The sequence below is a fragment of the Sinocyclocheilus anshuiensis genome, unplaced genomic scaffold, assembly GCF_001515605.1.
Source record: "Sinocyclocheilus anshuiensis isolate Anshui unplaced genomic scaffold, SAMN03320099.WGS_v1.1 scaffold958, whole genome shotgun sequence".
NCBI classification, from domain to species: Eukaryota; Metazoa; Chordata; class Actinopteri; order Cypriniformes; family Cyprinidae; genus Sinocyclocheilus; species Sinocyclocheilus anshuiensis.
Genome location: NW_015539929.1, coordinates 370722 through 386631, shown reverse-complemented (window position 1 = coordinate 386631; position 15910 = coordinate 370722). Strand labels below are relative to the sequence as shown.

Sequence of the window (15910 nt, the reverse complement as noted above, 5' to 3'; positions counted from 1 at the left end):
TTGCTGCAGTTTGAGTTTTGGGATTCGTTCCATGTAGATTAATCACCATTTAGATGTAAATGTGATCCACTCTTCATCCTCATGGTGCTCCAAAAATATAATGAGAAAGGTCTCGAGACGTGTTTTTAAAAAGTTGAACTTCTTTTAATTTGAGCACTGGGTATTTGCACACGAGACACTGCAAAAGACGTGAAAAATGAATGCAACAGTCAAACACGTCTGTCTAGCATGTGTTTGCATAGAAAAACAATGGGAAAGTAATGCAGTGGAATTGAAAATGCATTCTATGTCAACAGCCCTTAAGAATGTTGATCTTTACATATTGGGATCTGTAAAATAAATAGTTAGAAAACTATTTATTTTACAGATCCCAATATGTAAAGATTGATCAACAATTATCCGAACCATTAACTATTAATAAAGGGGTCCCTCAGGGCTCTGTGTTAGCATCCTCTTTTCAAACCCTGTTTTCAATTTACATTAATAATATTTGTCAGGTTATCTGTAGTCAGAAAACCTATATTGACTTATATGCAGATTATACTATTTTTATGCTGTAGGATCGTCATATGATGAAGTTTTAAAACAGGCACAGGATAGTTTTAATAATATTCAAGAGGCTTTTAATGACTTAAATCTAGTTTTAAATAGCACAAAAACAAAAGTTTTGTATGTTTGTAAAAAATGGTTGTATGTTTCTCAGGAGATATTAATTCTCCTGCCAGGCTGTTATTGAAAATAAGAACATGTTCTTAATTGACTTGCCTGGTTAAATAAAGGTTAAATAAAAAAATAACATTATTTAACATTTCAATATGTAGATTTTAGTAATGGCACAATAATCTTTGTATGGCCTTTCTCTCATTATCATATCAGCAAAATCAAATATCAGTCATCAAATTCCAACAAAATGTATTGATTTATCAGTACATTAACTAATTTAAATACATATGGATATATTGAATAAAACATCTAAAAAGAAAGTCTTAAATTTGTTTTTAAATACCTTTACAAGCAAAAAAAAAAGAAGAAGAGTACTAACTAAATGCTTGTCTAATGTGATCTTTTCAAATTTGCATAGAGGTATAGAGAGCATTGAGTTCAGAGATTGCACTTCAATATTGGATCTGTTATTATTGTTCTAAATGGTTCTGCATCTTTAGGGCGAGAGAGGTTTTCCCGGACCGCCAGGAATACAGGGCGAGACTGGCTTTGGGCTTCCTGGACCAAAGGTTGGCTTTTATATGGAAACTCTGAGATCAGGAACCCAGTGAACTCATATCTGTGATCATAACATGTGTTTTCTCAATCTGTAGGGTGATGTGGGGTTTCAGGGCAGAATGGGTCCTCCTGGGCCTCCTGGGCTTGGCGAGCCGGGCCAACCGGTAATTATTCTCACACTGGTTGCTATTGACATTGAACACATTGTCATATTAACCTCTATAATCTTGTTTACTCTGAAGGGGCCACAAGGGCCGCAGGGTTTGCCAGGAGAGAAGGGCCCTCCAGGAGAGGGTTTACCAGGACCAAAGGTAAACTTGTCATTGCACACAGTTCATAATTTTTAGAATGCAGTGTGCGTGAGCCATATCAAGGTCATGAGGCGGTTTAATATGTTTTTATTTAAGTTGTGTCTTGTGTGCAAGGTTTATATCAAAGAACCTATTGAAATGTCTGAACTTTGTAACCTCTGACCTCAATTAATTTTCTGAGTGATCCAGCATTCTTTCATCTGTTTTTATTCAATAAAGGAACATAATCGATCTTGCTGTTGTTTGACTCTGTATCTGAAAAATGCAGGGTGTGTCAGATATATTTATGCATTTGGCAGATGCTTTTATGCAAAGCAACTTAAAGTGCGTTCAGTAAATGTGTTGCCTGGGAATCAAACCCATGACTTTGGCGTTGCTAGCGCTGTGTTTTACCAGTTGAGCTTCAGAGGTTTGTTGACACAGTGCAGAATGAGATTTTAAATTGTGTTTTTGTTAAGGCTTAACTGTTTTAATTACTAAAACACCCTGGCAAATATCCAGATAACGTACAATGGAAAAAATAGACTTTGAAGGCATTTCTTTGAACCAAATTTAACTCAAATTGCTTGTAAATTTCACAAATAATTACAAAGAAATAAAAAGTAACATGAAATTTTGAAGTAGAAACACTAAAATAGTATTTTCTTTTAAAATGTACTATTTTCAAATGTTTTATTTACAACTCGTACAACAAAAAAACATTTTTTACAGTTTAGCATCATGGCAGAGTTTTTCTTCAGAAGCTGTTATGCATAATGTCTTAATGGTTCTAAAATAGGCTTCATTTTCTCTCTACAAATATTGCTTTTTCTTTTGATCTTAGGGTGAATTGTGACCTGCACATTTTTTTGACATTCACCAGGATAAACAATTACAACAACAAAAATATATGAAAATGGGATGGCAATGCATGGTATAAACATGATGGTTTAAACTTTTGTCTTTTACAGGGTGAGAGGGGTCTGGAGGGGCAGAGAGGACCCAGAGGACCAGTAGGTCCTGGCATTAGAGGAGACAAGGTAAAACATTCAGATCGATTAAATGAAATTAGATTTTTAGTGAACTAATCACTTTCTTTTTTGAGCTCATATCTCATGAGCGGGTTGATTATACCCTAAAGCTGCTCTATACTAGATGTTTGGTTTTCTTTCAAAACTTTTAAAAATTAATTAGAAATGTTCTTAGCTCTGAAAAGTTTTAGTTGTAACTATTTGCATAATTAGCTTTATTATACCATTCTCTGTGGCTTTGTGAAGGAACATGTCACAGCATGCAGTGCAATCAGTACTTAGCCTGTGGCCAAGACATATAAAAATATCAATGCTGTATCTATTACACATTCCTTTTAATAACTAGATTGTACATGAGCTGACAGATTTGCTTATGCTTGACTCTGAGGTGTGTAATTGCAATAATATATTTGTGTTTATTGTCTTAAGGGTGATATTGGTCCTCCTGGTCTTCAAGGACCAGTGGGGCTTCCTGGAGCAGGGATCCAAGGAGAGAAGGTGCTGACAAGCTTATGATCTGAGCATGACGTAAAAATGTACATCCATGCATTGTAGGATATGCTTGTTTTAGGGTGTGGAAGGACCACGTGGACCCCCGGGAAGCAGAGGCCCAGTGGGTGAGGGCTACCCTGGACCAAAGGCAAGAGTTTCCCATCATGCTATAACCAATGTCACAACTTCAAATAGTAAAAGGGTTGGATAAACATTGTCTGATAACTTATGAAATCATCTGAATGTTTACAAATGTGCTTTTGAAGGGTGATCAAGGTTTACCAGGTGAGATCGGTGAACCGGGAGAGAGAGGAGCAGGCGAACCGGGAGCTAAAGTAAGTCATCTTCACGTTACTCTTAATGAAAAGTCAACATGAATCAGAATTCACTCTACTGTCTTTCTTAATTCACACTCTTGCTCGATTCATCAGTATACGTTCTTTCAGAGAAAAAAAGTTGGTCTTTTATCAAAATGTAATTTTTATGATCCAATCAAGTCCCATCCTACATTTTTCTCTTTGCATATTTATTGAAATATGATATTATATAAGATATAGTAAGTATGTAAGTTAAATGGATTGCAATGTTGACATGATCTTTTAAGTAGAACTAAAACATTTTTGTTAATTAAAATGAAGCTGAAATAAAATATAATAAATATTAGATGAAAAAATTGCTGAATTTTAAGTTGAAGCACTAAAATTACTGGAGATGAATAAAAACTAAAACTGAACAAAAACTAAAATTTAAATAAAATCAAATTAAACCTAAATGACAATATTAAAAAAATTAATAAAAAAAAAAAAACTACAATTAAAATGAAAACAAAATACAAAAAATGAAAACAGAGCACACAGAAAATAAAAATTCAACATATTATTAAAAACTAATAGTATATAAATTGCGCTAAAATAACTGCTACATGTGTAAAATCATTACATTCTTTCTGATGAAGCTTCAGTAGTTTTGCTGGTTAAATTAGTTAAGCATCCTACTGAAGACACCAGGTCATAGCAACCTATTATAATGATTATAACTGCCAAGCTTTGACCAGCTAGAAACCATATAAAACTAGCACCACTTTTTTTTCCATAATTTGAATAATTAATTAATGATTAATATTTGAATTATTCTGTGAAGGGGGAACCTGGTGCTCCAGGGTTATCAGGATTACCAGGTTTACCAGGAGAAGATGGAGCTCCAGGGCAGAAGGTACCAGGCACACTTTCATCTCATGAATCATTTCAGCCGAGACTTAGTTAGCATCAGCACCTTAGAAAAGGCCACACACATTCATCACTGTGTGTATTTCAGGGAGAACCAGGAGCCCCTGGGTTGAGGGGCCCTGAAGGAACAGCAGGAGTGGGCATCCAGGGTGAAAAAGTATCTCTTTTACTATTCTCTCATATTAAACTTTATAAAATCATCTTAAAAACCTATCAAATTAAAACTAAAGTTTTGAGTGTGAGATTTCCATACATGTCAATCTTCTAACTTCCTGTTTCATTGGGGTCTTTAACTGTGAACACCAACTTGGTGCTTATTGATGTAGTGTTTTGTTAATGTAATATTGTTTAGGGTGATCAGGGTCAGCGGGGAATCCGTGGGTTAGCAGGGCCACCGGGAATAGCCGGACCCTCAGGGTCAAAGGTGAGTGCCTAGTTCTCAGCTGTGAATCTGGAATATTTTGTCTTTTGCTACATAGACATTATATAACATCTTGTATAAAATTTCCTTCTGTTCTTTGTTAATGTCTTTGTAGGGAGAGCCTGGCACCCCTGGGAGACTGGGATTACCTGGACTACTGGGACGTGCTACAACAGGACCAAAAGTAACAGCTTTTTTATTGCAATCTGGAAATACAAATGTTTGGGTATTTGTAATATAAAACAAAAAAAGTTAGTTTTCACAAGTCACTTTCTGACTATTTTTCCGACACACTATTTCCCTGTTTAATACTGTAAAGCTGCTTTGACACAATCTGCATTGTAAAAAGCGCTATATAAATAATGATGACTTGACTTGACTTTTGGACCCCACAATATATGTGCAAAAAACCCTTTAAATGCACATTATGTCTGTAAAAAAGCATTGTAATGTTTCATTGTAGGGTGACGTAGGCCCGCCAGGTCCATCTGGTCCAATAGGAGAGACGGGATATGGACTTCCTGGACCAAAGGTTCATTTAATTCTTAATTATTGTTAATACTCTGACAACAGATTAATAACATGGGTTTATTTTAGTCTTGATTAAACATCAATGGATTGCTCATGCTTTGTTTCTCAGGGTGATCGTGGTGACCCAGGTCCTTCTGGTCTAAGTGGAGCAAAAGGGGATGGCTATCCAGGTCCCTTAGTGCGTAAAAAAAGGGCTCTTATTAAAAACCATTCATGATCATGACATCATTCTGTAATGAAGTTCTTGTAATTCACCATGAAGTCATATTTTGTTGTTGCGGTGTGTGTTATTTGTTTGCAGGGGCCTCCTGGTCTTCCTGGTCTTCCAGGAGAACCTGGTCCAGAGGGCATAGGGATACCTGGACCAAAGGTGTGGACTGTTCTTATGCCGTGTCACCTAAAGCAGATCACCTGTATAAAAATATTATCATCAAATGAGGTGTAAACACAGATATTTTATCATGACTGTGTCTCAGGGCGATATTGGCTTCAGAGGTTTACCGGGCCCACCTGGACCTCCAGGGGAAGGACTACAAGGACCACCTGTATGTCACCAAACACAGACGCTTGTTAATGATATCGTATTTAAGCCCTTGTCAATCTCATTCAGCCCTTCTTAGCCTTGATTTAAGACAAATTATGAACAGATTCATGAGAGCTCCTCGCCATATTACAAAAGGAAACATTTGTGTGTGTGTGTTAAAGAACATATTTAAAAGTCTTCACAGTTGCACCAAAACGTTTTTAGAATATGAATATTATGTTAAAATAATATTTACACTACCATTCTAAGGTTCTTTTTTGAAGAAATTAGTACTTCTATTTAGCAAAGACACATTAAATTAATCAGAACTAAGACTTGTATAATTTTATATAACATTTATTTTATTTATTTATTTTGAACTTTCTATTCATCAGACAACCCTGAGAAAAAATGTACCACTTTTCAAGATTGATTATAATCAGAAATGTTTTTTGAGCAGCAAATCAGCATATTAAAATGATTTCTGAAGGATCATGTGACACTGAAGACTGGAGTAATGATGCTGAAAATTCAGCTTTGATCACAGGAATATATTACATTTTAAAATACATTACAATAGAAAAAAGTTATTTTAAATTGTAATATTTCACAATTTTCCTGTTTTTACTGTATTTCTTAGCAAATAAATGGAGCCTTGATGAGCAGAAGAGACTTCTTTCTGGAACTAAAATATCTAACACCAAACATCTGAACGTTAGAGTATATTATATATTTTGATATTACAAAAAAATTGAAGTGGCATCTGCAAACAGATGTGGCTAATTGTTCCCACAATTAATAATTTGAAATGTGTTTTGCCATTTTATTTATTTATTTAATAAATGGCACTTAACTAATGCAATGCCATGTTCAGACAAGTGTGGCTTATGTATCCAAATACTTCTGGGATAAAACATTTCTTATATTATCTGTAAAGTATTTCTTCTAATATCTGTGATCCCTGTAAAACAGTGCATTCTGTCTCGCTGAATGAACTTCCCATTGAATACATGCCATTCCTCAAAGGCTTCATCAATTATCACATCATCTTAACACCACATTTATCATCGTACTGTATCCGTGATCATATGTTACACACACACACACACACACCTGCTCCAAATCTTTTACATATGTGTCCAACAAATCCAGATAATCCAGTAACATAAATGTCATTCCAGATGTTCCAGTGCTGCTTTTATCTCAGCACCAATGAATCTGAATGTGTTTCCCCCTTTGATTTGTGTTAATAATCTGTCTGTGAACAATACAGGGCAACATGGGAAGACCAGGACCTCCTGGACCGACTGGGCCACCAGGACAAGGCCTACAGGGTCCAAAGGTGAGACACTGGCATACACAAATCATAAAGAGTTGACCATGCATATATATGTGTTTCAAACTTAACAGCACAATCTTGTACACTATTGCAGGGTGATCAGGGGTCACAGGGTGTGAGCGGGCCAAGAGGACCTCCTGGAGAAGGAATGCCCGGGTCAGAGGTCTCAGGTTTTGTTATATATTCTGTGTTGTGATTGAATATTCGTACAATGTATTAATATGAAGCCCATTTGTGGTTTTCAGGGGGATCGTGGAGGTCAGGGTGAGAGGGGGATGAAGGGGGTTAAAGGTGATATGGGAGATCCTGGCATTCCTGGACAAACAGTTAGTAAACTAACCTCATCGTTAACAGAGTTTCTAGTTTCAAGTATTTCAAATCAGTCATAATGCATATGAGTTTCTATTTCATATAGGATGCAGCCTAAATAGTAGGCAGGCAGTAAGAGGTCATTTGGAAAAATGTGGTGGGGTGCAATGAAATAAATGATCTGGTTCAACAGCATGCAACGAAATACACATCCCAATAAAACGCATAAAAAATCAGATGTTTAAAACAATTGTAGTAAAAAGCAAACATTTAAGAACAACAAAAATCAGTAAGAGCTTCTCACCATTATATAAAAGCAAAAAGCAACTATGCCACATAGGCAAATATCTCTGGATGTAATTTCCTTTTTTGTATATTTTGAGATGCATTATAACTCCCTTACTCACATGTTTCAGGGTAGACCAGGAATCAAAGGAGAATCTGGACTAACAGTGTGTCTTTTACATCTTTCACATCATATTACAACATTCAAATCATAATATGCAGTTTATTCATATATGCATTTTAGCGACTCAGATTATGGTTGTTTTTTTAGAGGGACGATATAATCCGAATGATCCGGGAGATTTGTGGTATGTGTATCCCACATTACATTTGAACATAATTTGCTTTATATACTGTTCAAAATGTTGGGGTTGGTGTGATTCTGTAAAAAAAAATGTTTTTTATGTGTTTTGATTGAAGTCTTTTATGCACACCAAGACTGCATTTATTTGAACAAAATTACAGAAAAAAAACTGTAATATTGTGGAACATTGTTGTTATTGTCACTTTTAATCCATTTAATGCATCCATGCTGAATAAGAGCATTAATTTCTTTAAAAAATATTACTCACCCCAAACTTTTGAATGGTAGTATGTAAAGTTCATTAAATGTCCTGTGCTGTTTTTCAGGCTGTGGAGTCAAGTGTAAAGAGCGTCCCATGGAGCTGGTGTTTGTGATTGACAGCTCTGAAAGCGTCGGGCCTGAAAACTTTGAGATCATCAAGGACTTTGTGGCTGCATTAGTTGACAGACTCACCATAGACCGTAATGCCACCCGAGTCGGCCTCGTTTTGTACAGCTTAGAGGTCCAGCTTGAGTTCAACCTCGCTCGCTACATGACCAAACAAGATGTCAAACAAGCGATACGCAGGGTTCACTACATCGGCGAGGGAACATACACCGGCTCTGCCATCCGCAAAGCAACTCAAGAAGCATTTTACAGTGCAAGGACTGGGGTGAGGAAGGTTGCCATTGTCATCACAGACGGACAAACAGATAAACGGGAGCCTGTGAAGCTGGAAATCGCTGTCAGGGAGGCGCATGCAGCCAATATTGAGATGTACGCTCTGGGGATTGTTAACATTAGTGATCCCACACAGGAAGAGTTTCTCCAGGAGCTCAATCTCATTGCGTCGGACCCTGACAGTGAGCACATGTTCTACATAGACCACTTCAACACCTTGCCAGGTAATAGATTCAGCAAACTTGAGGCTGAATGCCAATTCACATACTTCTACTATATATGAATGTACTTCTCTGGTGATGGCAAGATGCATAATTGAATACTGTACATATGGAGGTATGCATAAGCTGATAGATGCTTTTTCCCACAAAATTGTGTATTTATGGCATGTTAACCAGCAGGGGCATGTTTTTTAACATCGCTTTTTATCTTGACTCATTAGTTGATTGCACTGCTAAAAAGTCAAGACATTTTACATTAACCTTAATATATTAAATATGCTAAATATTTACATTTTTGTATAAGCATAACTGCACTTCAACAGCTTAAGCAACTGTTTCCAACATGGATAATAAATCCGCATATTAGAATGATTTCTGAAGGATCATGCGACACTGAAAACTGGAGAAAGATGCTGAAAATTCAGCTTTGCATCACATGAATAAATTACATTTTGAAGTATATTAAAATAGAAAACCATCATTTTAAATTGTAATAATATTTCACAATATTACAGTTTTTTTTCTGCATTTTTAATCAAGTAAATTCAGCCTGGATGAGTGTATAAGACTTCTTCAAAAAAACATTAAAAATCTTACTGATCCCAAACTTTTCAACGGCAGCGTAAATATTAATATCAATAAATTATAGTTTCTATATTTAATAATAATAATAGTTGACTTTTTATTTATTTATTTAAATAAATCCAATGATAGGCTTAATCTGGAATTGATCAGATATTTACATTTGGGTAGAATTAAATATCTAATAATGCTTTTCTCTCTTTTTAATTCACTCTTATACAGCTCTGGAGTCCAAACTGGTCAATCAGCTCTGTGAGGATGAAAATGGAGCACTTATCTTCAGTCGCATTAATGGTTTTGAAAATGGATATGGTATTAATGGCAACCGCATCAATGGTAATGGCAGGTACAGTTATGGCACAAATGTAAATCAAGTCCACAGAGAGAACACGGGAACACACTCTGGGATGAACACTGTCACTCATAAGAGCGGCAGAGGAGGCACGTTTGCTCCAACAGCTGGTCCAGACATTAATGAGGTTAGTGCACTGATGGTCTCAACAGTGACCAGACACTTTCTTGGTGGCCTTGGTTTAGTAATATACTTCAACTTCGATTTTGAGTGTTTTTTGCATTTCTAATGTTCACTCAGGAGGTTAAACTTGCACCTGAGACACCAGACACAAACACTTCAGAGCAGAGCAGCGGTAGAGGAGATACTCCAACAGTCACTGGAACATCCACACACAGCAGACCTTCATCAGGGACAACATCATCATCATCATCATCATCATCAACGTCAACAACTGTGAACACGTCAACCTCAGTGCGATATATACCAGCACCACGTCCACCATTACCTAAAGGTAAAAACATAACACACTCACTAATACACGACAAAATACACTACTGTTCAAAAGTTATGGATCTATAAGATTTGTATTTATTTATTTATTTATTTTTAAAGAAGTGAATACTTCTATTCAGCAAAGATGCATTAAATTAATAAAAAGTGACAGTAAAGACTTAAATATTATTACAAAAGATTTCTATTTTTTACTTGAAAAAAGTATGGTTTCTGCAAAAACAGCAAGCAGCACAACTGTTTTCAACTGATAATAATCAGAAATGTTTCTTGAGCAGCAAATCAGTATATTAGAATGATTTCTGAAGGATCATGTGACACTGAAGACTGGAGTAATGATGCTGAAAATACAGCTTTGATCACAGGAATAAATTAATAACATTTTAAAATATGCATATTTCAATAGAAAACGTCTCGGTTATGTATGTAACCCTCATTCCCTGAAGGAGGGAACGGAGATGTCACTTCAGTATTGACCGACGAATTGGGATCTCGCTTAGAGAGAACAATCTACTTCAAGTGTAACTAAACGAGCCAATGCACATTGGCATGCGATGATTGCATCCAGCTGCCGCTGATTGCAGCGCGAGTATAATAAGGCAGCAGGTGCAACATATACTCAGGTTTTCGCTGAGCCGCCGACCCTGTGACCCGGCCGCTCAGCAGTGGTACAGCAGCTGTGGCGACAGGATGTGACGTCTCAGTACCCTCCTTCAGGGAACGAGGGTAGGGCTGGGCAAAAAATCGAATGCGATTTTCATCCGAATCTCGTCAGTAAAGCCGCTTCTGGTGATTAGTAGTAAATCTCCAGCATGTGCTTTCAGATGGAGCGGCATTTACTACACAGAGCCGTAGATAACTGACAAGCTACACAAAATTGCATTCAAAATCGCAGGCGATTCATTGCCGATTTTGAACGCGATTTTGTGTAGCTTGTCGGTGAACTACGGCTCTGTGTAGTAAGTGCCGCTCCATCTGAAAGCACGTGCTAGAGATTTACTAGTAATCACCAGAAGCGGCTTTACTGACGAAATGCGCATGAAAATCGCATTCGATTTTTTGCACAGCCCTAAACGAGGGTTACATATGTAACCGAGACACCTTTCAGTTGGTCACTCTGAACGTCACGTCGGTATTGACAGACGAACTGGGATCCCTAACAAAGCGCCACGAATGCTGCCCTTTCCAGTGTCCTGGGGCTCGCAACAAGAAGACCAGTCACTGTTGTCGTTGCACTACCCACTCAGTGAGATTGGATAACACTGGGAAATAGGTATGTGCAACAGCAATCGAGTACTCGGCCGTGACAGTGACCATCGATCATGAAAACGATGATCATGGAAAAATTTTATTTTATTTTTTTCTGATTGGTTATAGAAGCACTTTGGGCGGCACCCTGAGCTCTGATTGTTTAGCTTGCAGCAGCATGCTGTCCAAAGTATAGACATGAGAAGAGAGAAGCATGGCTTTGAAATCACGTAGTGATGTCTGGGTTAGCTACATACATATCTGATTAATCTAATATAGGATGCATTGGGATATTAAAGGTGCAATAGGCGATTTGGTTCAAAAACATTTTTTGTTATGCTGGTTGAAAGTCTCTTCACATCTCGATAGCAATCATTAAGTTAAGTGGTCTAAATGTATGACTTGGACACGGGGGCGTTCAGGAAGCAAAGCTTGTCAGTCTCCCTCATGTCAGCCAGACACAGCCAGAGATGTCGCTCCTGGACAACCATCGTGGACATTGCACGACCCAGAGACCACACAGTGACCTACGTCACATGGAGCACGAGGTCAGTAGCAGTCCAAAGTTCCTTGAGAACCTCTGGGTCATGACCACCCTCATGCAGGTCCTTCAGTGCCTTGGCCTGATGAACCTGCAGTAACGCCATGGCATGTAGGGCAGAGGCAGCTTCTCCACAGACCGCATAAGCACTGCTGGTCAGGGCCAACGAGTACCTACAGGCCCGGAAGCAGAGGGATGGCTTGCCTCGCCAGGTGGCATCGGTGTTTGGACACAATTGCATCGCAACTGACCGCTCCACCGGAGGGACTTCCTTATACCCCCGCCATCAAGGGTGGTGAGGGAGGATGAGCCACCTAGCCGGATTCTGGCAGTGAAAGGTGCCATCCACGACCTGGTACGCTCATCATGCACCTCTGGGAAGAAAGGCATCAGGGTGGGGCCCTGAGAACCAGCACGAGCCACCCCAAGAATTCAGCCTTGAGGGTTCGGGACACGGTGGAGGCTTCCAGTCGAGCCCAACCCTCTTGGCGGCCCAGGCAAGCATAGCCACCATTTCTGGATCCAGCATTGCTGGCCACCCAGAAGGCGGCAGCGCAGCCGAATCATCCTCTCCAGAAAGGTCTGGCTCACCCTCCGATGCAGCATTGGATATCCGATTGTCGGGGGGAGCACCGAAGGATATGAGTGGTACCCCTCGGGAGGGCCCAATTCCTCACCGTCAACATAAGACCAGCCAGGCGACTGCCAGAAGTAGCGCCCCTTTGGCTTCTGCCAGGAGGAACACTAGATCTAGGCAGAGGCACTGGAACCCTGCCCCTTTGCAGGCAACTCCGGGACGGTCATTCTCCCGCAATGAGAGCACGACTCGTCCACAAAAGCTGCCTCAGCGTGCTTAACGGCCAGACACGTGAGGCAGCGATCGTGACCATCACCCAGCACCAGGTAACAACCGCATCCAGAAATGCACGGGTGGAAAGGCATCTTTAAAAAGAAGCGTCTTTAAAAAGACTTCCACCCGTGAATGCTCTTTTAGGATTTGCTCTTTTAATGTGCTGAAGCGCACAGGGGAGATGGCCGCCTGTAACACAAACAGGGGGTAGTGCAGCCTGATGTGTGCAACCTACTCGACACGGGAAACCACCACCGCTGAAGCGCCGTACCGCTAACACCAAGAGCTCCAAAAAGCTCGCTGAGCTCGTTCAGTCTTCTTCTCTCAGTAGAGTAGTCAGGAGCAGAACGATTTGATCGCTCGGCTCCGAAGCGAAAAGCTGACTATGCGTTGCACCTGCTGCCTAATTATACTCGCGATGCGGTCAGCGGTAGCTGGATGCAATCATCGCATGCCAATGTGCATTGGCTCGTTTAGTTACACTCGAAGTAGATTGGTCTCTCTAAGCGAGATCCCAATTCTTCGGTCAATACCGACGTGACATCAAGAGTGACAGACTGAAAGGGAACTACAGCGACCGAGAGGGGACATTTTCGGTTCACTTAGTTTTGTTGTGGCCACGACACTAACTCGTGGGAACGTCATATTAACTCGTGGGAACGTGATAAAATGACGTGGCGATGAGATAATGTTGTCAAGGCAATGACATTCTTATGTCGTGGCCTCGAGATCCTATGTTCAGGGAACTACATATTTTTATTGTTGCCATGAATTTAATGCGTAAACAAACCTGCGTGACCATAGCAACCTGATATTATCAGAGATGGATTTATTAATATTTTATTTTGAATTAAGAAATTATTATATTATAGAAATTAAAACATTATTAAATTATTATATTAATTATATTAAGAGGCCTAGGCTACCGGACTGCATTACACGCGATATAGTCAGCATTTGAATTAAGTTTATCATGAATAAGTGTTACATACAGTACATAAAAGAAAAAATAGGCCTACAAGAAAACATTTTTATCCATCCCACAGTCTTGTAAGTCCATTAACTGATCATCTTTTTCCGTAATATTTTGTATATTTTTATTATTAGATTTTTTTATTGGTTATACTGTATATAACCTGTGGGGGGGCATCACTAGAAAATTATTACAAAGGACTACAAATAAAGCATTTTAGTCATTTTATGACATTTACTTGCATCTTTTTTTCTTAAGAGTGCAAAGTCTGCTGCATGCACAGGATGTGTGATATCACATGCATTCCAGATCATCTTGTCATCAAATTGCCTATATTATCAGCAGTCTTTTATTGAAATATCTGATGAACAAAACAAAAAAAATCTATAGTTGAAGATTCACATAATTAAGAAAACTCAAGTAACCTAGAGAAATATCTGAAGATTTTGTTCACCAGACAAGATATGAAATATATGTAATCTTGTAAACCTATTTTTTTTTTTTAAATCTATGTTCAGAAGTTGTATCTCTGGACCCCCGTTGTGAGCTGATCCTGGATCAGGGCCCTTGTCGGGACTATAACATCCGCTGGTACTACGACCGGCAGGCCAAAGCCTGCGCTCAGTTCTGGTACGGAGGCTGTGACGGGAACCGTAACCGCTTTGACACAGAAGAAGAGTGCAAAAAGACTTGTGTTGCTGTGAGAGCAGGTAACATACACACTTGAATTATACTTTTCTTTAGTAAATGAAAATGGACACCAGTTCCTTCCATATAGTCACATTCTTCATTCCTTTCTTTGCATTTAGGAGGCTGATATCCATTATGGATACTTTTCCTTTTGTCTGTAATTCCTCACACTCCAATACGATGGACCTGCACTGAAATACACAAAGTATATGAAAAATGGGTTGGACAGGAGATTTCAATGAGAGTAGCTAGTTGATGAAGCACAGTACTTTTCATATCACAACCTGCAGAACTGTGAAGAAGCAATACTGTAATATTGTACACTCATAGTTACACAACATTCTTGAATTGGCATTAATGTAATAAATGAAATGTAATCTTGATTTTGAGAACTAATGTTGTCAGTATCAGTGTAATAAAGCTTGTCATTTTGTATCTTGTACTTTTTGTAATAAAATATTTTGTACTTGGATAAATGGCCTGGCTGTTACGCCGTCAACAAATCCAGATGTTCTGTAATCTCATGTTCACTAAATCATCATATGTTCAGCTCAAGATGGATTTGTGCTGGTTATAGTAGAGTTATAATGAGGTCGCATTCCCATTCATCTCAATGGCAGTCCAGGAAGTGCATGACCTGCATCGTGCCATTTTATTAATGTTACCAATTACTTATTACTTATAGGTAAAAGGTCAAGTTTTACACCATTATGGGGGGCAAAAAATATAAAAAAAAATGTAATTACTGCATGAAATACCTTGATTTGTTTAAATATAGTAGGGCTTCAATTTAATCAACCCCAAACTTCTGAGAAAACAGCATCCAAAATAAAAACCTAAATGCTGAATAAACCTCAGCTAACCTCTATCAATTAAACTGGTATGTTTTTCACTCGTGCTTGTCATTAATATCTCCTCATGCTTCCTCTTTAACAGTCTCACACATCTATCCCTTATGCTTTGACTTAAATTGCACATGTCTCCTTCCACCAACACCTTCCTGCCTGCTTTAATTTTAGTATCACTGTCTAGTGTGACTGACGCTCTCCTCTGAGCCCTGAGATCATTCTAGAACCATTTGCTAGGGAGAACATTAAATCCTGCATATTCGTGATGGTCAATACACTCTTCTGAATAGCACTACTGATGCTCAAATTATTGGTCTGAATTGTATTTATAATGACCCCGAATGCTGTTTAACCAGGAAGTAATAATCTTTGATATAATTTGTACATTTGAGGTTTTTGTTTTTTAGCCGTTTTCCACACAGTCAGACGAATGTGCAAAAATTGTACCTTTAGAGGTACATCTGGTGTAGTATCTTTAAAAGGTCAACTTTGCACCTTATCTACCCCTAAAAGGTGCATA

At 38.5% G+C, this 15910-nt stretch overlaps 1 protein-coding gene across 3 annotated transcripts in view; it reads left to right on the top strand.

The window, feature by feature from the left end:
- The window catches only part of col28a2b (collagen, type XXVIII, alpha 2b), a 29072-nt gene extending 14114 nt beyond the window's left edge, over window positions 1-14958 (top strand). For 2 of the 3 annotated variants that reach the window (XM_016483871.1, XM_016483872.1), the window contains exons 10-34: window positions 1164-1232; window positions 1317-1385; window positions 1464-1532; window positions 2483-2551; window positions 2972-3040; window positions 3114-3182; window positions 3301-3369; window positions 4175-4246; window positions 4349-4417; window positions 4613-4684; window positions 4797-4865; window positions 5145-5213; window positions 5322-5390; window positions 5514-5582; window positions 5689-5757; window positions 7009-7077; window positions 7169-7237; window positions 7320-7400; window positions 7800-7835; window positions 7940-7976; window positions 8299-8856; window positions 9658-9914; window positions 10028-10241; window positions 14371-14562; window positions 14662-14957. In XM_016483871.1, coding sequence (XP_016339357.1) covers window positions 1164-1232; window positions 1317-1385; window positions 1464-1532; window positions 2483-2551; window positions 2972-3040; window positions 3114-3182; window positions 3301-3369; window positions 4175-4246; window positions 4349-4417; window positions 4613-4684; window positions 4797-4865; window positions 5145-5213; window positions 5322-5390; window positions 5514-5582; window positions 5689-5757; window positions 7009-7077; window positions 7169-7237; window positions 7320-7400; window positions 7800-7835; window positions 7940-7976; window positions 8299-8856; window positions 9658-9914; window positions 10028-10241; window positions 14371-14562; window positions 14662-14669 — 2562 coding nt within the window. In that variant the 3' untranslated portion in view covers window positions 14670-14957. Of the gene's footprint in view, window positions 1-1163; window positions 1233-1316; window positions 1386-1463; window positions 1533-2482; window positions 2552-2971; window positions 3041-3113; window positions 3183-3300; window positions 3370-4174; window positions 4247-4348; window positions 4418-4612; window positions 4685-4796; window positions 4866-5144; window positions 5214-5321; window positions 5391-5513; window positions 5583-5688; window positions 5758-7008; window positions 7078-7168; window positions 7238-7319; window positions 7401-7799; window positions 7836-7939; window positions 7977-8298; window positions 8857-9657; window positions 9915-10027; window positions 10242-14370; window positions 14563-14661 lie in introns of all 3 variants that reach the window. The other variant, XM_016483870.1, reaches the window with a different exon arrangement.
- The last annotated feature ends 952 nt before the right edge of the window (window positions 14959-15910 follow it).